General features: G+C 45.4%; 2 protein-coding genes and 1 pseudogene across 5 annotated transcripts; 2 read left to right on the forward strand and 1 right to left on the reverse strand.

Moving 5' to 3' along the window:
- The first annotated feature begins 8,719 nt into the window (after positions 1-8,719).
- Positions 8,720-10,439, forward strand: RBM8A (RNA binding motif protein 8A). Of its 2 annotated transcripts, none has more exons than XM_081120534.1 (6): positions 8,720-8,838; positions 9,119-9,178; positions 9,282-9,356; positions 9,542-9,678; positions 9,970-10,106; positions 10,214-10,439. In XM_081120534.1, the coding sequence occupies exons 1-6, from the start codon at positions 8,772-8,774 to the stop codon at positions 10,257-10,259; spliced, it is 522 nt and encodes a 173-aa protein (XP_080976660.1). In that variant the 5' UTR covers positions 8,720-8,771; the 3' UTR covers positions 10,260-10,439. The 2 variants fall into 2 exon arrangements, with proteins under 2 accessions (XP_080976660.1, XP_080976659.1); XM_081120533.1 differs by having other exon boundaries at positions 8,721-8,838; positions 9,279-9,356.
- Positions 10,440-10,711: 272 nt separating this feature from the next.
- Positions 10,712-16,323, reverse strand: LOC308549380 (gonadotropin-releasing hormone II receptor-like; annotated as a pseudogene). The gene is made up of 5 exons: positions 16,299-16,323; positions 15,640-15,704; positions 15,268-15,525; positions 11,589-11,784; positions 10,712-11,128 (listed from the first exon to the last, which is right to left on the reverse strand). The product of its transcript is annotated as a gonadotropin-releasing hormone II receptor-like (transcript).
- On the forward strand, positions 16,288-23,139 carry PEX11B (peroxisomal biogenesis factor 11 beta). Of its 2 annotated transcripts, XM_081120536.1 has the most exons (5): positions 16,288-16,377; positions 17,131-17,246; positions 17,594-17,795; positions 21,696-22,136; positions 22,770-23,139. In XM_081120536.1, exons 1-4 carry the CDS (start codon positions 16,322-16,324, stop codon positions 22,099-22,101), a joined length of 780 nt encoding a protein of 259 aa, XP_080976662.1. In that variant the 5' UTR covers positions 16,288-16,321; the 3' UTR covers positions 22,102-22,136; positions 22,770-23,139. The 2 variants fall into 2 exon arrangements, with proteins under 2 accessions (XP_080976662.1, XP_080976661.1); XM_081120535.1 differs by having other exon boundaries at positions 21,696-23,139.
- The last annotated feature ends 61 nt before the right edge of the window (positions 23,140-23,200 follow it).

The following is a 23,200-nucleotide window of genomic DNA, read 5'->3' on the forward strand; positions in this document are numbered from 1 at the left end:
TAATTTTTAGAGAGAGTGGAAGGGAGGGAGGGAGAGAGAAACATCAATGTGAGAGAGACACATCGATTGGTTGCCTCCCACATGTATTAGGGTGTGGATGGAACCTGCAACCTAGGTATGTGCCCTTGACCAGGAATTGGACCCAAGACCCTTGGCTGATGCTATAACCACTGAGATACCCCGCCAGGCTCTGCATTCATTCTTGACATCCTCCACACTACTGTCATGTTTCTTTCTAGAATACTTAATGACTGTGCTTCTCTTCCTGGGATACGTGAGAAATGGTTATTTGTTTGCTTTGGCCCATGAGGCATGTGGGAACCACTGAAGAATCCCATGGAAAGATGAAGTCAAACATTTCTTGTATCTTCCCTAACAACTGGCATTGTGTTTTGAAAATATTAGAGGTGGAAGCTACACGAACCTCCTCCCAGGACCAAACTGAAATTATAATAAAATTATAGAAAAATCATCCTGAATAACCAACTGAAGACTAGCTGGAGAAAAGCCTTATAACCAAGGACTTACAGAAGGAGCCACATCAAGACTGGTAGCAAGTGCAGAGGTGCGAGAGGGCTGGCTGGGCTCCCACAGGTGGCAGCTGAAGTTCCAGAGGGATATCGCAGCTGCAGGGGTCTCCCCCTGATAAGTCTGGGGCTAAACCCTAGGCAGGGATCCCCAGCCTAGAGCATCAGAACCAGGAAAGGCATCCATATAACATCTGGCTGTGAAAAGCAGTGGGGTTTCTTTCTGCCAAGAAGAGACAACTAGAGACACAGGCACCCTCTAAAAGAGCCAACACACAAAATTTTGTTTGTACCCCCCCTGGGCTCCAGCAGAGGGAGGAAAGAGCAGACTAGAGATGCCTGAGGAGGGTCTGGGGTTGGTGATTCTGTGGAAAGTTGAAGGATCAGCTACCAGTAACCCTGCACTGGGTTATCCCCCCATACTTCAGAAGCAATCTTTCTTGGGCAGAGCACTCCCCTCCAAGCAGCATCAGCCTGAGGGGAATAGGTGACCTGCTGAAATCCCTCTTGCCCCACCCTGTGGAGCTTATGCCTAGCTGAGAAGTACAGTGGATCCTCCTTCAGTAACTAAGCCTAACAGGCAGGCTACAGGCAGAGGCAGATCTCTGGGTGCTTTGAGACTTTTGCTGACCTTCCCACTGGTAAAAGCCAGCCTGGGTGAACAGGTCCTCTCTGCATGCACCCAGGCCCAGCAGAGGGAGCCACAAGCTGTGGATCACTGATAGCTCCAAATAGGTTGCCCAGGGCCAGTCACAGGTAGTATCTGACAGTGGCCTGCACCAGAGTCCCTCTGAAGAGGCCCAGAACCCATATACCCAGTGACCAGATTCAGAAAACAACAGAGCAGGATCCAATAAGCTTCACAAGCAGTATATCCACAGAGAGAACCCGGCAGGCACAATAACCTGCTGAGGCAAATTCTGCTTTGTATGTTTAGGACCTGCATAGCAGTTTGCATGCTGTGTTGGCAGGTGAGCCTCTCAGCCAGCCAGCCTGAGGTCAACCCTATGTATGAACAAGCCAACAGCAATAAAGACTCAATTATAATAGGAGGACCCACATAATGCCCACAAGGGATATTCCTAGAGCACCTAGCTCAGGTAATCAGGGAGAATGAGCCACTGGGTCCTATAGGACACCTACTATATAAGTCCACCCTACCAAGACTGGGAGTCATAGCAGATCTAAGTCACACATCAAATGCAAAGAGGCAGCGAAAATGGGGGAGACAAAGAAACAGGCCCCAAATGAAAGAACAAGAGAATTCTCCAGAGGAAGACCTAAATGGAATGGAGGGAAGCAACTTACCAGAGTTCAAAGTAATGATTATAATGATGTTCAACAGCATGAAAAAGGACATAGAAACCATAAAAAAGGACCTGTGAGAAATTAAGAACACAGTATCTGAAATAACACACTGGAAGGACAAAATAGTAGGTTAGATGAAGCAGAGGATAGAATGAGTGATTTGGAACACAAGGTAGGAAAAAACACCTAATTAGAGCAGCAAAAAGAAAAAAGAACTCAAAAAAGAGAGGATAGTTTAAGGGACATTTGGGGCAAAATGAAGCGTAACAATATCCACATCATAGGTATACCAGAAGGAGGAGAAAGTGATCAAGGTACTGAGAACCTATGAAATAATGACCAAAAACTTCTCTAGCCTGGTGAAGAAAAAACAAGTCCAGGAAGTGCAGAGAGTCCCAAACAAGATGAAGCCAAAGAGTCCCACACCAAGACACATCATAATTAAAACGGCAAAGGTTAAAGAGAGAGAAAGAATCTTAAAAGCTGCAAGAGAAAGGCAGTTAGTTACCTACAAGGGATTTCCCATAAGACTGTCAGTTGATTTCTCAACAGAAACATTTCAGGTCAGAAGGGAATGGCATGAAATATTCAAAGTGATGAAAAGCAAGGACCTATAAGCAAGGCTACTATGGCCAGCAAGGCTATCATTTAAAATTGAAGGAGAGCCCGGCTGGTGTGGCTAAGTGGTTGAGCATCAACCTATGATCCAGGAGATCATGATTCAGTTCCTGGTCAGGGCACATGCCTGGGTTGTGGGTTTGATCCCTGGCAGGAGGCAGCCAATCAATGACTCTCTCTCATCATTGATGTTTCTCTCTCTCTCTCTCTCCCTCCCTCCTTCCCTCCCTCCCTTTCTCTTTCTGAAATCAATAAAAACATAATATTAAAAATTTTTCTGAAGGAGAAATAAAGAGCTTTCCAGACAAGAAAAAGCTAAAGGAGTTTGTTACCACCAAACTACAAGAAATGTTAAAAGGCTTGCTTGAAGAAGAAGAAAAAGAAGAGGAGGAGGCCCGGCCGGGCGTGGCTCAGCAGTTGAGCATCAACCTAGGATCCAGGCCATCAGGGTTCGATTCCCAGTCAGGGCACATGCCCGGGTTGTGGGATCAATCAATGACTTTCTTATCATTGATGTTTCTATCTCTCTCTCTCCCTCTCCTTCCCTCTCTCTGAAATCAATAAAGATATATTAAAAAATAAAATAAATAAATAAATAAAATAAAAGCTGCCAAAACATTAGTGGGGGGGGGGGAAGAAGAGGAGGAGGAGGAAACAAACACAGGAACATAGTTAAAAAATAAAATGGTAATAAATAGGTACCTATCAATAATCACTTTACATGTAAATGGCTTAAATGCTCCAATTAAAAGACATAGGGTAGCCCTAGACAGTTTTTCTCAGTGGTTAGAGCATCAGCCCATGGACTGAAGGGTCCTGGGTTAGACTACAGCCAAGAGCACATACTTTGGTTGCAGGCTCAATCCCCGACCCCTGGGTCCGGGGCTTGTGCAAGAGGCAACCAATCAATGTGTCTCTCTCACATTCATGTTTCTCTCTCTCCTCTCTCTCCCTTCCATTCTCTCTGAAAACAATGGAAAATATCCTTGGGTGAGGATTTTAAAAATAAAAATAAAAAAGACATAGGGTAGCTGAATGGATAAGAAAACATGACCCATATATATGCTGTCTTCAAAAGACCCACCTCAGAACAAAAGATACACACAGATTAAAAGTAAAGGGACAGAAAGATATTTCATGCAAGTGGAAAGGAAAGTTGGGGTAGCAATACTTATATTTGAGAAAACTTTTTTTTTTTTAATATATCTTTATTGATTTCAGAGAGAGGAAGGGAGAGGGAGAGATAGAAACAGAATGATGAGAGAGTTATCATTGATTGGCTGCCTCCTGCATGTCCCTGACTGGGGATCGAGCTCACAACCTGGGCATGTTCCCTGACTGGGAATTGAACCTTGATCTCCTGGATCCTAGGTTGATGCTCAACCACTGAACCATGCCCGGCCAGGCCAGACTTTTTTTTTTTTTTTTTTAATTTATTTCCAGAGAGAGAGGAAGGGAGAGAGAAACAGTGATGTGAGAGCAGAACATAGATACATGCCTCTGTCATGCCCTTCGCCAGTGATCGAAGCCACAACCCTGGAATGTGCCCTGACCGCGAACCAAACTGACAACGCTTCAGTGCATGGGATGTTACACAACCAACTGAGCAACACTTGCCAGGGCAAAATAGACTTTAAAACAAAGGCAAAAGTAAGAGACAAAGGAGGACACAACATAATGATAAAGGGAACAATCCAACAAGAGGATATAAACCTTGTAAACATTTAAGCCCCCAACATAACAGTAGTTAAATATGTAAAGCAAATCTTGATAGCCATACAAGGAGAGATTGACAGTAATATAGTTATAGTAGGGGATTTCAACACCCCATTCACATCAATGGATAGATCTTCCAGACAGAAAATCAATAAAGAGATGGCGGCCTTCAATGACACACTTGATCAAATAGATTTAATTGATCTATTTGAATATACATTTTCTTCAAGTGCACATGGAACGTTTTCTAGGATAGACCACATGTTACAACACAAAATAAGTCTCAATAAATTTAAGAAGACTGAAATCATATAGTGCATCTTCTCTGGCCATAATGCTATGAAACTAGAAATCAATCACAAGAAAAAAACTGAAAAACACACAAAGAAATGTAGGCTAAAGAACTTGTTACTAAACAATGAATCAGTTATCAATGACATCAAGGAGGAAATCAAAAAATACCTTGAAACAAGTGAAAATGAGAACACAACCTCAAACCTGTGGGACACAGGGAAAGCAGTCCTGAGAGGGAAATTCATGGCATTACAGGCCTATCTCAAGAAACAAGAAAAAGCTCAAATAAACAATCTAACTTTACACTTAAAAGAGCTTGAAAAAGAACAACAAAGCCCAATGTGGGTGGAAGGAAGGAAATAATAAAGATCAGAGCAGAAATAAACAAAATAGAGTCTAAAAAAAAAAAAAAAATAGAAAACATCAATGAAACCAAGAACTGGTTCTTTAAAAAGATAAATAAGATTGACAAACCTTTAATCAGACTCAGCAAGGAAAAAAAGAGAGGATCCAAATAAAATCAGAAATGAAAGAAGTAACAACTGACACCAAAGAAATACAAAGGATTGTAAGAAAATATTATGAATAACTATATGCCAAAAAATTGGACAATCTGAATGAAATGGGTAAATTCCTAGAAACATATAATCTTCCAAAACAAAATCAGGAAGAATCAGAGGATCTGAATAGACAGATTACAACTAATGAAATTATTGCAGAAATTTTAAAAACTCCCAACAAACAAAATGGATTGGATGGATTCACACGTGAATTTGACCAAACATTCAGATAAGAACTAACACCTATACTTCTCAAACTATTATACAAAATTCAAGAGAAGGAAAGACTCCCAAGCTCATTATACAAGGCCAGCATTATCAATTCCAAAACCAGATAAAGACACTACAAAGAAAGAAAATTATAGGCCAACATCCCTGATGAACATAGATGCTAAAATCCTCAACAAAATATTAGCAAACCAAACCCAGCAATACATTAAAAAGATCATACACCATGACCAAGTGGGATTTATTCCAGGGGTGCAATGGACCCATCTGAGCCCCAAGATGTCTCATCTTTTTACAGCTCTGTTTTCCTTCTTGCAGCACATCCTCTAGTTTCCCAGGGTCTGTAGGAAAACTTATCTATACTTAGTAAGGTGAATCATCATTAAACAACCGTGGTCCTATTCCTATTAGGTGCCCTCCCCCCTTTCACCATCACAGTTAACAGAGTATGATCAACATCTCTGCCCCCAACAAGCCTATTTAAGAAAAAAATACTAATAAAAGTGTGGGGGCTATTTGTAAATGTTAAAAATCATGAGTACTCAAATACTTGTTGTAGGGAAATTTCTTGCCTACAGGATAAGTTCTAAACTCTTCAGCATGACATACAGTTTGGCCCTAAACTGTATTTCCAGCTTTATTTCCTAAATCACACAGCATCAAGCAAACAGAATTTCTTGTCATTCTGATATTCATTCATTCAACAAGTATATACCAGATGTCTACCAGTAGCCAGGCACTGGTCTAAACTTTGCAGATATAATTGTAAATACAAGTCTTTGCCATAACGATTACATTCTAATGGGGAAAACAGACATTAAACAAGTTAGGAAGTAAACAAGCTGACTAAAGTTTCATATTTAAGTTCTGTGAAGAAATAAACAGAGTGAAGGATATGAGACTAGAGAAGACACCTTTGGGTGACAGTAGTATTTTAGGGAGGCCTAAAGTATGGAGTTGAACTAGCCATATGAAAAGCTGGAGTAAGAGCATCTGGAGCAGAAAGTTGCAAAAGTCCTGAAATGGGAAAGAGCACAACACAACATAGAGGAAAAGTGTAGGATGAGCTTGAGCGTAACCAGTGAGAGAGAAAAATGGTGGTGGAAGAGGTTGGAGACATATGCAAGGGAGGTTAGATGAATTTAAATTTTATTCAAAGTGCAAAAATAAGGAAGGGAGGTGACCAGCTGATTTTAAAAAAGATCAATAAAGATATATATTTAAATAAATAAAAAAAGATAGATAGATGAGATAGATAGATAGATGATAGATAGATAGATGATAGATAGATAGATAGATAGATAGATAGATAGATAGATAGATAGAGATAGATGATAGATAGATGATGATAGATAGATAGATAGATAGATAGATAGATAGATAGATAGATCAAAATACCTACTGTGGAGAATGGATTAATGTCTCCTAGTCTCACTCAACACAACTGCTTTGCCTGGAAAATGACCCAGTCTTAAAGGCCCAGTTCAAACAGAAGTCCTCCCTTTTGTTAATTTAAGAAACATTCAAACCAGTGAAGAATTTTTGTGAGTTTATTTGCGCCAAAGTGTAGACATATGCTGATAAGCCAAAATCTCAACAGATTGAAATAATGCTCCAGCCCAGCTGGGCGCAGCTCAGCGGTTGAGCATCGACCTAGGATCCAGGGGAGGGAGGGTCAATTCCCAGTCAAGGCACGTGCCGTGTTGCCGGGTCAAACCCCAGTCAGGGGTGTGCAGGAGACAGTGAATCAATGACTCTCTCATCATTGATGTTTCTCTCTCCCTCCCCCTTCCTCTCTCTGAAATCAATAAAGATATATTTTTAAAAAAAGAAAAGAAATCATGCTCCAGAGAATGGCAGTTTTACACTGTGCTTTATAGCTTACAATTAAAGAAGACACAAGTGGGTTACAAGAAATTCATGGTGATAGATTAGGGAGGTGGAAGAAAGCAAAGCAGAGGCAAAACCTCTGGGGTTGGAGTTTAACAGTGAATAGTTAACAAGGTAACAATAACAATGAGAGCATTGGCCCTGGTGCATTGAGGGCCCAGAAAAAGGGAAAACTGCTATGTTTTAAAGGGCAGTGTTAATCAGGTGTGTTATCTCAGATGACAAAGACAACTACTGGTTTAGCTAAGGTGAAAATTTAATCTTTGTGAAGGAAAAATACTGCCTTAGGGCGTGACTACCAACCATAAACTGCTTATATTTAAAAAGTTTTAATTTCAGACCATCCTTTGTAGTTATTTTAAGTCTCTTGAATTTGCAAGGCCACCACTGAGCTTTTCAGGTTTAGTATGTGGCCCCTTTTCTCCACACTTACATGGATTCCCCCTACTCCCATTCCTATTAGAAACTTGCTTTGTACCACCATTCCGCTTTGTGACAGCAAGTACCACTTCCATGTGCAATTATAAAGTGATTGTTGATAATATAATTATTTTTCCTTCTATTGCCAGCACCACCTCTAGTATTAGACACATATAAGCATTCTAAATTGTTAAAAAAATTAATAAGTTAATCTGCAATCCACTGTTGTTTAAGGCCTACGTCAGGATTCCAGGATTTGGGGAAAATATGAGTTTTGCCCGTAACTCCTGGGTTTTTGGTGTTTGTTTGTTTTTTTAATTAAAAGCATTTTAAAATTTTTATTGATTTGAGAGAAATAGCGATGTGTTGTTCCACTTAATTATGCATTCTTGTATGTGCCCTGATGGGGATGAATCCGCAACCTTGGCATATGAGGGACCCTCTGACCAACTGAGCTACCCCGCGGGAGTTCAGCTCCTACGTTTTTAAAGGTGAAAAAGCCGCCCCATCCTCCAAGAAACTAAAGCCCCTATTTTCTTTAAAGCCATGACCATTTTTCAATTCCCAGAGGTGGTGGGAAAAGCTTGGGAATTTATCTTAAGAAGAAAAAAAGTTATCTGTCTCACCAAAACAACTGCACACACACAACCAGGTCTGTTAGTTTAAGAGAGAAATTCGGCCCCGCAGTGCGCTCCAGGAGCAGCTTTTTGAGCCAGTATTGCTGACTGAACTTTTTTTTTTTTTTTAATGCTTACATCGCAGATCCCGCTACTCCTAGGAACAGAATACAGGCCCGGAAGTTTTGAAAAAAACTCTCCAACTTCCATTTTCTACTATGGGGTGAAAAGACACTGAAGGCACCCCTCTACTGAAGAAATTAGGCTGGGCTTCCACGTCCGCAGCGTCTCTCCTCAGTTGCCGTAGACAAGAGGGTGCCACCGTCTTGGCCCAGCCCCTGCGCGTCCCTCACAGTGCGCCGTCGGGGCTCACGACCTGCTCAAGATGTCTGCAGGAGCACTTCCGGCTCTCCCTGAACACTTCCGCTCTCCCGGGACTAGGCCCGCCTCCATTGCGTATTTTCAGCGCGACGAGGGCAGGACTTAGAGTAAGCTTCTGATTGGTCATATATACTGGCGACCTTTCCCCTCCGCGACAGTTTCCCGGGTGCTTAGATCGCGAGCTGTCCGGCCGAGAGTTACAGGAAGGCAAGATGGCGGACGTGCTGGATCTTCATGAGGCCGGGGGCGAGGATTTCGCCATGGATGAGGATGGGGACGGTGAGGACAGTGGAGGCGGCTGCGGGAAGCGGGGAAGGTGCGAGAGAAGAGCGTCACAGGGAAACATAATTTCTCTTCTTCCCGGCAGGGAGGATGGGAGCCGGGGTGCTGGGTTTCAGTTGGACTGAAGACTCCGCCTCCGATTGGAGGCTTGGGGGCGGGACCAGAAAGGGACTGGAACTGGAGGTGGTGGGGTCCGCTCTCAGACAATGTCTTGGGAAAGAGACTGTTGTTCTAAATGTTATCTTTGGTACTTATTCTTTCACTTACGGGGTTTCAGAGAGCATCCACAAACTGAAAGAAAAAGCGAAGAAACGGAAGGGCCGCGGCTTTGGGTCCGGTGAGTGTGAGGAAAATGGGGTCTGCTTTGGAGTCCCCATCCATTTTCTTGGGGAACCGCGGGAGAGCCTGGGTTCGCGGTGATCTGGTGTGTTTCCTAGAAGAGGGGTCTCGAGCGCGGATGCGTGAGGATTACGACAGCGTGGAGCAGGATGGCGATGAGCCCGGACCACAGCGCTGTGAGTAGAGTGGGACCTGTAGGTGTGTGTGTGTAGAGAATGAGAGACCCGTAAAATAAAACCCGGTAGGAAAGGGGCAGAGATAGCTTAACCAGCCCCCGGAGCCTGCACTTGCTCTACTCCTGTGATCTTGCTTCAAGTTTTTCTCTCAACCAACCAACCTCCCTCCCTTCCTTCCCCAACAGCTGTTGAAGGCTGGATTCTCTTTGTCACTGGAGTCCATGAGGAAGCCACGGAGGAAGATATCCATGACAAATTTGCAGAGTATGGGGAGATAAAAAACATCCACCTCAACCTGGACAGGCGGACAGGGTACCTGAAGGTATGCTAAGTTACACTCCATTGCTTCTCTTCCCCCGTAACCCTTAGACAACATGGGTACATCTCCCATATTTGCTGTGGTTGGCCAAGAACAAAGTTGAAATGAAATGGCATTGAAAATTGATTTTGTTAGACATAGCAGACATAGAAACAGACAAACATGTTGCATCTACAGTAGGGATCTATGATGTATATTATTCATTGTTTAAAGTTAATAGGTTTTCCTATTTGAGTAGAAAATAGCTTGGTCAAGCAGGAGGGTTTTGATCATCTGTCTTTTCACTTGCCCTAGGGGTATACTCTAGTTGAGTATGAAACATACAAGGAGGCCCAGGCTGCTATGGAGGGGCTCAATGGCCAGGATTTGATGGGACAGCCGATCAGTGTGGACTGGTGTTTTGTTCGGGGTCCACCCAAGGGCAAGAGGAGGTAAAATGGAGCGGGCAAACACTATCTTGGTGAAGGGAATATGAGCAAAACAGAGAAAGGACATTGTATTTTGTCCCTCTGATGGACTCCCCCTCCCTTTTTCCTAGAGGTGGCCGAAGACGAAGCAGGAGTCCAGACCGGAGGCGTCGCTGACAGGACATGTGTTGTCCAGGTGTTCCCTCCAGAGATTCCATTTGACCATGCAGCCTTGGAGAAGTAGGGCTGGGGTGGAACTCACTGTTTATATTTAATCTTTAACCCTATTGCTTAGTGTGTTGGGGGTTTATGTTTTGTCTTTGGAGTTATAAATAAATGTACCATTTTTGTTTTCTACATTTAAAATTATTTTCTTGCTCTAACCTTTCAAGCTCTAAAGTACTATTTACAGTAAGGCAGTATGGGTGAAGACACTGTGAAGATAATTCTCCCAGTAACTGAATTCTGTGTGAGTTTCTACATTAGACAGTCTCAAGTCTCAAAGGGTCAAAGTAGAAACACTGCTTAGTATTTATTTTTCTTGGAACTAAGAGAGTAGGGGTAGAAGTGAGATGTTTTCAGTATATTAAAGAATAATTCTGTTTCTATATACTCTGTCCTGAACAAATGGATGTTCCAGGAATGTTTCTTTGTTTCTCTTGCCCTTGTTGCCATATTTTTTGCACCTCCAGCTGTCTAAGGGCTTAAATCTCCTACTGGGGCATTCTCCTAGATTCTCCTTCCTTGAAGGAGTCTGTACAAAGTTCTTGGTGTCCACTTTGGCGGCCAAGGGTGAAAGCCCCTTGGAGATGATCCAGAGGAGCACTGACAAGGCCAAAGGGGAAAAAGATGTGCTGGTGCTGGGTGGAGCTTCAACTAGGGTTGTGGGAGAGAACCAGTACCGGAGACTTAGCAGGTAGTGAAGTGTCCATCAGAGGACAAAGGTCAGGGCCAGTCGCAGGTCCACAGACGGACACAGGGGTGATTGTCTAAGGGCAAATTCACCGGCAGGGGCTGGGAATTTACAAAATATACTGAAATTCAGAACCATTCAGCTCCTGACCTGAGTATAGGGTTAATTGACAGGTGGGCAGTGAGATGGAGCTTTCCCCGACCAGGAAGAAAATGCTGCAAGCCCCCTTCTCCTTTCCAGCCTAGGACTATATGCTCCCTTTCCCCGAGGGATTAGGACAGACCTGCTGAAGGAAGGGTTTGATTGAGGTGCTGTTACATGAAGTACTAAGTCTACTTTAAGACTTCGTGGTGTCCCAGAGTAAAGGAGAATGCGGACCACCTTTCTCCCTAATCCTGTCCACCCAGCTCAAGTTCAGATGATGCCTAGAGGCTGGTTAGAATTGAAGGCATTCAAGAAAATTATGCAGCATCAGGTACTAGAAATACAGTTAGGATCTCACTTTTGGTTTGATAGGTAGCTATCAGAAAAATAAATGAGGCTAGTGCAATAGTTTGAGGGTATGGATTAGGGCCTAGGGATTGACGTTCTACCTTGTCAGGGAACTAGACACACTGAAGATAATGTGGCTATAGCAGGTGGCCATTGCAATCAGTGACGACAGAATGGGCAGCAGAAAATAAAGAGGTTATAGGTAGTCTCTTGCCATTGAGCTTTGAAGCTGCCTTTGGTGACACACTGAGTAAAGGGGCCTGGGTCAGCTTGGCGGATGGTATGGAATAGGAACAGCTGGAATGGGGTTGAGGACTATTAGAACTGGTCCCCTTCCACCCCAGCCTACCCACCAGTGTCACTCCATCTGTTCCCAATTCATCCTTAAATCTGCAGAATAGTATAGTGCTGAGTTATGGTTCATCCACAGTGCCAATATTTAAAAGGTTAAGTTTGTTAAATTCCGGGACTTAAAGAATCCTGTCTTTTTTTTCTTTCTCTACAAGTACTATGATAAAGATTACACTTTATAATAGGCTATCTCTACCACCTCACCAACATTTTTAGCTGAAATGGTTTTTCTGATGTGTTGTCTAATTCTGTGGCCAAAAATTTTGTGTAAAATGGGTGCTGCTAAAATTTTAGGCCATTGTGCAGCCACTCTGAAGTGACCTTTAGTAATAGTCTTATGTACAATAACTATAATGGTGAAACAATGTTAAATAATAAAATTTAACATTTTCTGAATGCTATTGGCTGCCCCTCCCCCCTTTTGGTAAATTGCTTGAGTTTTTTGTTTGAATCAGTAAAGAATATTTTTCAGGTTTGAACTTCAGGTAAGTTAGTACCTTGGTTCAGGAAAGATGGAATGAGTGAGTCACTATTAGTTTGATAAAAGGCAAGCTGTGTAGGTATCAGATTCCTAGATATAAGGCATCTGGAAAAGATTTCAGCAAGCATGAGGGACTTTTAGGAAAGGTAGATAGTATCAACTATAGACATACAATTTTATGAACTGCCTAGAGTTATGATCAGGCAAGGCTGAGCTAGTTAGACATTAGTCTTTCCTCTTCCCCTATCTTTAGTGCATATTTTTGGGGGGAAGGGGGGCTATGCCTTGAAATACTTTAACTGTCAGAAGGGGTTTAAAAATAGGTCAGGCTCCTGGACTTGTTTGATCCATAGCCTTATTTCTGCCTGTCCTTTCCGTATTTTATGTGCAGTTTAACTAAAAACCTTCCTTTTAACTACTTTTGATACTTGGAAACTTCAGCTTACAAACTAATTTCTTACTACCCCAGTACTCCTTCATCACACTAATACCACACAAATAAAAAATTATTTTTTTGCCCTGGCTGGGTAGTTTAGTTGGTTAGAGTTTCATCCCAATATGCCAGGGTTGCAAGTTTGATCACCAGTTGGGGTACATGCAGGAGTCAACCAATGAATACAAAGTAAGTGGAGCAACAAAATCAATGTTTCCTCTCTCAAATAGTAAAAAAAAAATTTTGACATTGATATTTTAAATATAACACATGGGTGATGCAGAATTATACAAGAGGAGGCCAATTTGAAACAAAAAATATCTCACTTTTTGCACATGTATCATAATGTTACCATCAGTTTGCCATTGAAGCAAATGGATATTGTAACAGTCAGTACAGGCTGTAAGAAAGAATGAAATTCATCTCTGTCATCATCTTGTGGCCCATGTGTTTCAAGTGATTTAGCCAGTCATATGGCTAGTAATAGAGCCTAGACTCAGAAAAGAAATAAAGTAAAACAAGCAAACAGTGCAACAAAAACAGGCTTCTAACTCCAAGTCCACACCTAAATTTACTTCCTTATGAACAAACCCAACTAATTCCTTCTACACGGAAGCAACAAGCTGGGTTTTTTTTTGTTTGTTTGTTTTTTAAATATATCTTTATTGATTTCAGAGAGAGGAAAGGAGAGGGAGAGAGAGATGGAAACATCAATGATGAGAGAGTCATTGATCAGCTGCAGCCCACAACCTGGGCATGTGCCCCGACGGGGAATCGAACCCTGATCTGGATCCTAGGTCGACGCTCAACCACTGAGCCACGCCCGGCCGGGCGCAACAAGCTGTTTTTTAAATCTTGGGGTAGCAGAGGTCCTGTTCTCACCGTACTATTGGAAGGTAATTTTATATATATATATATTAGAGCTATAGTCAGACTAACTTTTGGTAGATATTTTTAATATTTGAGGGTTTAAGGATGAAATCTTTGACTCTATAATGCATTGTCATGCATTTTAGCTGCCTTATAGATAACAATCCTATCTTAGTCTCAGAGATGCTGCTCTACCTCTCTCACCCCTCCACCTCCCTATGGTAGTAGTGGGTTTTGTTTTTGTTTTGAAAATTGCTTCATATTTAACTTTTTTCTAGTTCATTTTCATATTGAGATTTGATTACCTGGTAGTCCAGGTCAGATGCTCTCTTTTTTTTCCCGTTTTGTTTTTTTTTAAATCACCTGCGAATATTTTTCCATTGCTTTTCAGAGAGAGCGAAGGGGGAGCGCGAGAGAGACACATGGATTGGTTGCCTCCCGCTCATGCATAACCAGGGCTGGGGATTCAGCCTGCAACCTAGGAATGTGCCCTTGTTTGGAACTGAACCTAGGACCCCTCAGTCCCCAAGCCGACGCTCTAACTATTGAGCCAGTCCGCCTAGGACTTTTTTTCCAGTTTTGACACCCATTTCACAATAAAGCTAGAATAAACAAATACAAATCTGATTATGTCACTCTCCACTTTTTACTTTAGTGTCTCTCCACTGTCCTGAGGATAAAGTACAAACTTAATGTTTGTAATCTGTCTCTTCATTTCCCCTCCAGATTCATTACTTGCCATTTTCTAGCCCTCAACTTGAGATCCACTATCCTCCACTACCAGTCCCCTCCCCCCAGCATTCCTCCTGCTTGAACTTGTCTAACACCTGTCTTTCAAGAATCCAATTTTAACATCTCTGGGACCCCTTCCCTGAGGGAGAGCGGGTCAGACACCCCTCATTGTTCTTTAGCTCCTTGTGTTACCTAGTATAACATTTGACTGTACACTGTATTGTAGTAATTTGTCTCCTGCACTAGTCTATACATTTCTTGAAGACAGGACTTTGTTAGAACATCTGAGTGTACCTGGGGGAGGATGTACATTATATTTTGAATTGATGAATGAGTACCACAAAGTTTTAACCAAAGCGGCTGGCTTCCCTGTCGTCTTTTTTTTTTTTTTTTTAATATATCTTTATTGATTTCAGAGAAAGGAAGGGAGAGGGGGAGAGAGAGAGAGAAACATCAATGATGAGAGCGTCATTGATCGGCTGTAGCCCGCAACCTGGGCATGTGCCGTGACCGGGAATGGGACCCTGATCGCCGGGATCCTAGGTCGATGCTTAACCACTGAGCCACGCCCAGCCGGGCCCCTGTCTTCTTAATAGACCCCCCATACACGTTTCCTCCCTGCCCTAGAGTTTTTCTGCAAGTCTCCTGAAGCAAGGTGGGACTGGGAGGGCACAGAGGGGAAGCTAAGTGTAACACAAAACTGAAGGAAGAGGCGTAGATCGAAGGGTACTGCTTTTAAGACCTTAACAGATACAAATTGACAGGCAATGATCTTAACATGCCAAAGAGTATCAGGCACTGCCCCTGGGGATGAACGGCTGACCACCGCCGGCCACACCCCTTGGCTCTGAAGGCTCCTACTATGTACCCAAATTCTTGTCCAGTCCAGCCCTGAATCCAGACAAGGCACCACCTGGGGCAAGGCAAGCAGGTTACTAAGTCCACAGGCTGCCCCAGAAGGTTCCTTGCAGCCGAGTGGGTGGCGGTGGAGCCCAGTGACCACAGGCGGGAAAGCTGGCACACATGGCCACTGGATTCAGGAACACGAGTGTCCGGCCTGCGATGTCCCCTGCGGGCCACTGAACAGTGACATTCCAGGTGGCACCTGGGGCATGACTGCAGAAGTGACCAGGAAATCCAGGGCTGCTAAGTGGGCAAACGGTCGCCCTCCCTGAGGGACAGCTGACGGGTGCGGCCGCGGCCAGCCGGAGAAACAAGCAGCACAGTGGCCACTCCCGCCCCTCGGACCTCGGCCGCGAGAAGGCCAGCGGCTCTGGACCCTCACCTCCGCCCCGGCGCGGCCGGGCCTCCCACCGCCGACCCCAGGGGCCCTGCCTGTGGACACGGTGACTGGGAAGGGAAAGGGGGTTGAAGAGGTGAACTTCGCTATAGCGTCTTCCGTCCCGCTTCAGGATGCAGGGCTGGTTTGAGCTCCGGCCCTGAAGCCTCCGCCCCCGGGGCTCGTCCGCGTTCGGAGGCCACCCGTCTGGCTGCCGGGGTCCTGCGGGCAGCGCGCCGGGCGCTGGCTCCCCCCTCCGTGGACCAGCGGGGTCCCTGGGGCCCGGGGCGCGGCCGCAGCCCCTGTGCGCGCGCCGGGGGCGTTCCGCGGGCCCACCCGGGGCTGCGGGGAGGGCGCTGCGGGACCCGGGCGCGCTCTCGCCCCGCCCCCTCCTGCAAGCCCCGCCCCCGGCCCGGAATATTTAAAGCGGGAGGTGCAGCCCGAGGCGGGCTTAGGGGAGAGACCCTCGGGGGAGGCGACGCCCTAACGGAGACTCGCCTAAAAACGCGGGCGTAGCCCCGGAGGCCAGCACGTCTCGTCCTGAAATTCCGCCTCAGGGGCGGGCTCCGCTCGCTTTCCTGTCTGACGATGTTTGTCCCTCTCGAGGCACCGTTGAGTCGCCCGGGAGGCGGGGCGCGGGGCGGGGCGCGGGGCGGGAGCGGGGCCGCGGAGCTGGGGCGCCGCCGCCATGGACGCCTGGGTCCGCTTCAGCGCCCAGAGCCAGGCCCGGGAGCGGCTGTGCAGGTGCGGGCCGGGCCGGGCCGGGCGGGGCGGGGCGGGGCGGGCAGGCGCGGACCCTCGTGAGGCCGGGTCAGTTCGCACTACGGGGGTCAAGAAGGGTCAGCTCGGGCTACGGGGGCCCGGACGGACCCCGAGGCGCTGCTTAGAGCCGGCCGGGGGATGATTCGTTTCTGCTTTCGGGAAAGATGGTGAAACTGAGGCACGAGAGGGCCAGCGGGTGGACGCTCGGGGTTGCCGTGTCCACATAAGACCTACATGTCCCTCACTGGGCGGTGGCGGCATGAAGAGCGTGTGCCCGCGGCGGACCGCGACCCGGACTCTGTCCCCAGAGCCGAGGACTTGCTCCAAGTTCCCGTGTCCCCTCACCCTGCTGTCACCGGCAGCCACCCGGCGGGCCTCGGCCTCGGCCTGCCTCTGGTCTCGGCGCAGCTTGAGAGCCTTGGAATCTCTCGGTTCACCTGCTCTGAAGACTAATCCGCACCCCGGCCCCTCCCGGGCCCCAGACCCGCCCTCGCGACGGACCCCCGCCGCCGCCGCCTCAGCCCCCCGTGCAGTGCTCCCCAGCCCTCCTCGGCTCCTCTTCTCCCTGAGCCTTTCCCTCACCCTGGCCTGAGGGAGACGCGGGGAGCCGTGGAGTGAAGAGCGGGGAAGGGAAGGGTCGCAGCCGGGGGAAGGGGCGGTCGGCGCTCGCCCCTGGGAGGGCGCAGTGCGGGGGGCGTCAGGGAGGCCTCGGCCTGTGCTTGCCTGTCTCCCCAGGGCCGCGCAGTACGCCTGCTCCCTGCTCGGCCACGCGCTGCAGAAACGGGGCGCCAGTCCTGAGTTACAGCGACAGATCCGGCAGCTGGAGGGCCATCTGAGCCTGGGAAGAAAGCGTAAGTCACGCTCCGCTTTATGGCCCAGCTCGCCCCACGCCCGCCCGTCCCGCAGCCCCCTCCCTGCTTCTGCGGCCCGCGGTTCCCGCGCTCGGCTTCGCTTTGTGCTCCGCGTCCTCCCGACTGAGAGGCGGCGGAGCGGGCGGGACGGGCAAGTTTGAGGGAAGTAAAGCGGGACGCAAGTTAATTAACACTGGAAGTAAAAAAGAATGAACTGTTTCTGCTCTTTTTAAAAATTGTTATGTTTCTGTCACTTGCTCAACTTTCACCCTCTTTCTCTTTCTCTGTGTTTTGCTCTCTGCCTCTCTACTTCCAAATCTTTGCCGTCTCCCGCTGATCCCCACAAGTTCTACGCCTGGGCAACTCAGCAGATGCCCTTGAGTCGGCCAAACGAGCTGTGCATCTCTCAGATGTTGTCCTAAGGTTCTGCATCACTGTTAGTCACCTCAATCGAGCCTTGTACTTCGCCTGCGACAATGTCCTGTGGGCTGGAAAGTCTGGATTAGCTCCCCGTGTGGATCAGGAGAAGTGGGCCCAGCGGTCATTCAGGTTTGAAATCCTTTTACTCTACAAGACCTTTTGTGCTCTTCACACTGCATAGCTTGCCTTGCATGAGAGGAAAACCTCTCAGGGTCTTCCCAGAGTGTGCACGTCTTACTCAGTCACTGGGCTTCTAATCGTCACTTAGATGTGGAGCTATCAGAGAATAAGGAATGGAGGCAGGTGGAGATCAAATGCTCTTCCTTAATGAATAACTAAGATTGGGAAAAGTGTTATATTGCCTTAATTCTGCTTCTTTCTATACCATAAGTCAGTGATTTTCAACCTTTTTCATCTCATGGCACATAAACTAATTACTAAAGTTCTCTGGCACACCCAAAAATATAGATTTTTCCAGTCTGACAAAAAACATAGGTATAATTTTGATTCATTGACACCAGATGGCTATTGTGTTGGCCCCTGTCATTTTTTAATTTGACAATCTAAGGGAAAAGAGGTCAGTGCCCCTGACTAAACACTCAGATATTGCATGCTTTAAAAATTCTTGCAGCACACCAGTTGAAAATCACTGCCATAGGTTATGCCCCTCGCTGCCTGCTCATGCAGTCATTCTAAAAATACTTAGTAGGTGCTTACTGTGGTCCAGGGAATAAAGCAGAGAGCCAAACAGATATGAGTCCTGCCCTCGTGAAGCTTCTAGTCTAGTGGGTAGTCATATATGAAAATAAACACCAAACCAAGTATTTGTGGGAAAGTACAGGGTGTTATGACATATATAACAAGAGGAGCTAATTTACTTATTTATTTGTTTTTAAATATGTCCTTATTGATTTCAGAGAGCGGAAGGCGGGGGAGAGAGAGAGAGAGAGAGAGAAACATTAATGATGAGCGGGTCATTAATCAACTGCCTCCTGCACACCCCCTACTGGGAACCGAGCCTGCAGGTGGAGCATGTGCCCTGACTGGTGAATTGTACAGCGATCTCCTGGATCATAGGTCTATGCTCAACTGCTGAGCCACACTGGCTGGGCAAGAGGAGCTAATTTACATAGATCAGGAAAGAACTTGTTGAGAAAAGTCATATTTTAGTTCAGACCTGAAATTTGAGTAGAAGTTAGACAAAGCAAACAGTAGCAGAGAAGACCTTTTCAAACAGAAAATAGCATGTTCTAGGGCCTTGAACCAAGAAAGACTTTGGGGAATTAGAAAAATAGATAGAAAGCCAGTGTAATGGGTAGTGCTGAGTAAAGGGCATACGTTCAAATGGAGAAGTAGACTGTCCAATCGCTCGTGAAAGGCCTTTTAGGCAATGATAAGATTTTTTGTTTAGTTTTTTTAAAAAATATGTCTTTATTGATTTCAGAGAGAGGAAGGGAGAGGGAGATAGAGAGAGAGAAACATCAATTATGAGAGTCATTGACCAGCCGCCTCCTGCACGCCCCCTACTGGAGATCAAGCCCACAACCTGGGCATGTGCCCTGACTGGGAATCGAACCAGGATCTCCTGGATCATAGGTCAATGCTCAACCACAGAGCCAGGCCGGCTGTGCTCTTTGTTTAGTTTTTTGAAATTTTTTATCCTAGCCTTGGCTGGTGTGGCACAGTTGGTCGGAGCGTCGTGCTGTCCTATACAGCAAAGGGTGGTTGGTTCGATTCCTGGTCAGGGCACACACCTAGGTTTTGGGCTTGATCCCTGGCTGGGGCGTGTGCGAGAGCCGATTGATATTTCTCTCTCTTTTTCTCTCTCCCTAAAATAAATTTAAAAAAAAATAAAAATTTTTATCCTAAGTACAATAGGTTCTGAGTAGGGATGTGACATGATTCAAATAGTGTTTAAAGAAGATCTCTCTTGCTGCAGTGGAAAGTAGACTGCAGTAGGGTAAAAGAGGAAGAGATGCCGTAATATGGCCAAGAAATAATGTTGACTTGGACTAAAGAGCTGGCTGGTAATGAAGGTGGAGAGAAATATTATTTTGGAATAAAATTATCTTTATACATATCATGTGTATTTGTTTTTTGTCTTGCTATGATTCTCTTTGTTCTTTTAGATTATATTAGTTAGCATCTTTGTATCTCCATTTATGTGTTGTTTTTCTTTTTGTCTTTCTCAGTGATTTACAGCTATAACGTAGCATGTGATGTATGAGGGCTGTGGACAGAGGCATGATTGAAGTAGCATGAAAAAGCAGTTAGAACAGTTTATATGCCATGTTTATTCATTTCATTCAACAAATATTTATCAGGCTCTTACTATATGCAGGCACTGGTCTAGACATAGGGATACAGTGGTAAAGACAAACCAGGTCCCTGCTCCTATGGAGCTTACACTGTAATGGGAGGAGACGAACATAAAGAATAAATAAAAATGTCAGATAGTAGTAAGTGCTATGCAGGAAATTAAAATAGGGTTATGTGGTAGAGAGTAAAGGGCTTGCTACTTTAGAATAGGGGATCTGAGAAGGCCTCTGTAGAACCAAGCTCAGACCCAGAGAGCAAGAAATAGCCAGCCATGTGAAGATTTTAGAGGCAGGATATTCTAGTAGAGGGACTCCGTAGTATAAAGGTCCTAAAGCAGAAACAAGCTTGATGGGATCGAAATATAGAAAGAAACAGATGTGTTTGGAGCATAGTGATTGACAGAGTAGCATGATGTGGAGTTAGAGAGGCAGGGTCAGATGTTGAGGTCTGTAAGCCTGGCTAAGTTATCTAAATTTTATTCTAAATGTGACATGAAGGAAACCGTGAAGAGTTTTAAGAAGAGGAGTTTATGCCAGGTAGTATATAAAATGAGATTGTTGGGGAAAAGGGTCAAGCGTGACCATGGAGGGTAAGTTAGAAGACTAAAGTAGTAGTTCAAGCAAGAGATGATAGTGGCTCAGACTGGGGAGGTGGAGTGTAATAGATGTGCTTAGATTCAGGATGTGTTTTGGAGATAGGACAATTATATTATGTCAGACCACTGTTGTGAGAGTCGATTAAAAATCAAAAACATAGCCCAGACCACGTGGCTCAGTGTTTGAGTGTCGACCTATGAACCAGGAATTCATGTTTCGATTCCGGGTCTGGTCAGGGCACATGCCCGGGTTGGGTTTTGGGCTCGATCCCCAGTAGGGGGCGTGTAGGATACAGCCGATCAGTGACTCTCATCATTGGTATTTCTCTCTCTCCCATCTCTCTGAAATTAATAAAAACATTTAAAAAATAAAAAACAGACTATTCTTAAGCAATTTATAATTGAACACATTTGACAAGCTGCTTAACACCTCTGGGCCTCCTTTTTTTTAAACAAGAGGATTGGATTTATTTATTTTTAATTATTTTTATTTTTTTATCCTCATCTGAGGAGTGAAGATATTTTTCCATTGATTTTTAGAAAGACTGTAAGTGGTAGAGAGAAAGAGAGAGAAACATCAATGTGAGAGAGAGACATCAATTGGTTGCCTCCTGCACTCACCCTGACCCAGGGCGGGGATTGAACCTGAAACCCAGATATGTGCCATTGACCTGGAATTGAACACACTAACCTCCAGTGCGCAGGCCAGTGTTCTAACCACTGAGCAGTGCCCCCCCAGGCAAAGGATTGGACTTAAAACTATTTATAATTTAACTCTGAAGCAACTGAAGCTTCTTTTAAAACAAGTATGTATTACTGTAGTTCAAGTCAAATGTGTATGTGTTAATGTGTTGCCAAGTGGAAAAGTGAAATTTGAGGTTGATCTTGGAAGATTTGATGATCCTCATGAATTTTAAGCCAGGATCTTAAGGTACATGTAAACATGTTAGTTACAAAAAGGTGGAGTACATTTCTAATAGTGGGTACTAGCATTCACTTCTGGTGTTCTGAATTGCAATCCTTTGCATTTTGGCAGGGAAAAACATGTTTGTTCTGTTGGATATGCTAAGTGGGTATAGGTACCCTTACTCACCCTTCTGTCCTGTGTATCTCAGGTACTATCTGTTTTCCCTCATCATGAATTTGAGCCGTGATGCTTATGAGATCCGCCTACTGATGGAACAAGAGTCTTCAGTTTATAGCCGGCGACAGAAGGGTTCTGGAGCAGGAGCCCCAGGAGGAATTGAAACTGGGGGAGCTGGGGGTACAGGGACTTCAGGAGGAGGCCTGCCCCAAGTAGCTCTGAAGCTTCAGCTCCGAGTCCTGCTCCTGGCTCGGGTCCTTCGTGGTCATCCCCCGCTCCTGCTGGATGTAGTCAGAAATGCCTGTGATCTCTTCATTCCACTGGACAAACTAGGCCTCTGGCGTTGTGGTCCTGGAGTTGTGGGGCTTTGCGGCCTTGTGTCCTCCATCCTGTCTATTCTCACCCTAGTCTGCCCTTGGCTACGACTCAAGCCCTGATATACTGGTACAGGATAAGGAGGGGAACTGAATTGGTAAGATGGAATCTTAGATTGTCCCCAATATACCAGCCTCATCCTAATTCTACTCCTTCGTTAAAGTTAAAATCCAGAGATTTAGGGGTGGAGGGAGGAGCTTTGGGGAAGATGAGATGAGGAAAGGTGACTTGTGTAGTCACTAGTATGATTCTCATGTTCAGATTTGCTGGAGCTTTTGGTCTTTGCCTCCTTCGTTGCATTGTCTGTCTCTCCTGACTCTTTTTACTTTGTCTCTCTTAAGTCTATTTAAGATTCTGTCTCACCCTAGCCAGCTTGGCTCAGTGGTTAGAGCGTCGGCCTGTGGACTGAAGGGTCCTAGGTTCGATTCTGGCCAAGGGCACGTACCTCAGTTGCAGGCTCAGTCCCTGGCCCAGTCAGCACACGAGCAGGGGGCAACCAATCCATGTGTCTCTCTCACATCGATGTTTCTATCCCCCTCCCCCCCCTTCCACTCTCTCTCAAAAGTGATGAAAAAAAATATCCTTGGGTGAGGTTAAAAAAGAGATTGTCTTTTTTTTTCCCTTCTCAGCCCCCTGTCCTAGGAATTTAATCAGCAGCAAAATTACCTTTTAGTAGGGGAGGCAAAAGGTGTGGTCTGTAAGATTCTAACTGCCTTCTTTTTCCTCACAGAGGTGGCTTGTGGCAGATTTTACTCCTTCAGACTCCAGATTATAATTTTAAAGACTTTTTGTCCTAGTGGACTCCCTTGTACCCCAGAAGTGACTCGATGGTTCCTTGTCCTCCCTCGTGTCTACCTCACCACCCTCCCTCATTTGGCCTTCCGCTTCCTTCTCACATTGGCAGGCTTCTGCTTGTGCTTTGATTTGGGGGCTTTGTTCATAGCTTGTTCTTATCCCCTCTTTGCCTGTCCAGAGTGATGCCATGTCTGACATCTTGCTGTAAATATTGTACAATGATTCTGTGTAAATAATTAGGGCCCATGCCCACGATGGAGAACAAACCTTCTAGGTCACACATTAAATATCTGATTGCTCATTGATGTTTGGTCTGGTCCTGTGTGTTCTTGTCATCTGAAGCCCCCATTTCTGTCACTAGGGTTT

Source organism: Miniopterus schreibersii, assembly GCF_964146895.1.
Source record: "Miniopterus schreibersii genome assembly, chromosome: 19".
In the NCBI taxonomy this organism is placed as follows: domain Eukaryota; kingdom Metazoa; phylum Chordata; class Mammalia; order Chiroptera; family Miniopteridae; genus Miniopterus; species Miniopterus schreibersii.

What these genes read in the sequence shown, in the direction of transcription:
- RBM8A (XM_081120533.1), top strand. Translation starts at nt 8,772, where the DNA reads ATGGCGGACGTGCTGGATCTTCATGAGGCCGGGGGCGAGGATTTCGCC. An exon ending in GGGCCGCGGCTTTGGGTCCG is followed by an intron (nt 9,179 to 9,278) that starts GTGAGTGTGAGG and finishes TGTGTTTCCTAG; the next exon opens with AAGAGGGGTCTCGAGCGCGG. An exon ending in GGCGGACAGGGTACCTGAAG is followed by an intron (nt 9,679 to 9,969) that starts GTATGCTAAGTT and finishes CACTTGCCCTAG; the next exon opens with GGGTATACTCTAGTTGAGTA.
- PEX11B (XM_081120535.1), top strand. Translation starts at nt 16,322, where the DNA reads ATGGACGCCTGGGTCCGCTTCAGCGCCCAGAGCCAGGCCCGGGAGCGG. An exon ending in GCCCGGGAGCGGCTGTGCAG is followed by an intron (nt 16,378 to 17,130) that starts GTGCGGGCCGGG and finishes CTGTCTCCCCAG; the next exon opens with GGCCGCGCAGTACGCCTGCT. An exon ending in TCTGAGCCTGGGAAGAAAGC is followed by an intron (nt 17,247 to 17,593) that starts GTAAGTCACGCT and finishes GATCCCCACAAG; the next exon opens with TTCTACGCCTGGGCAACTCA.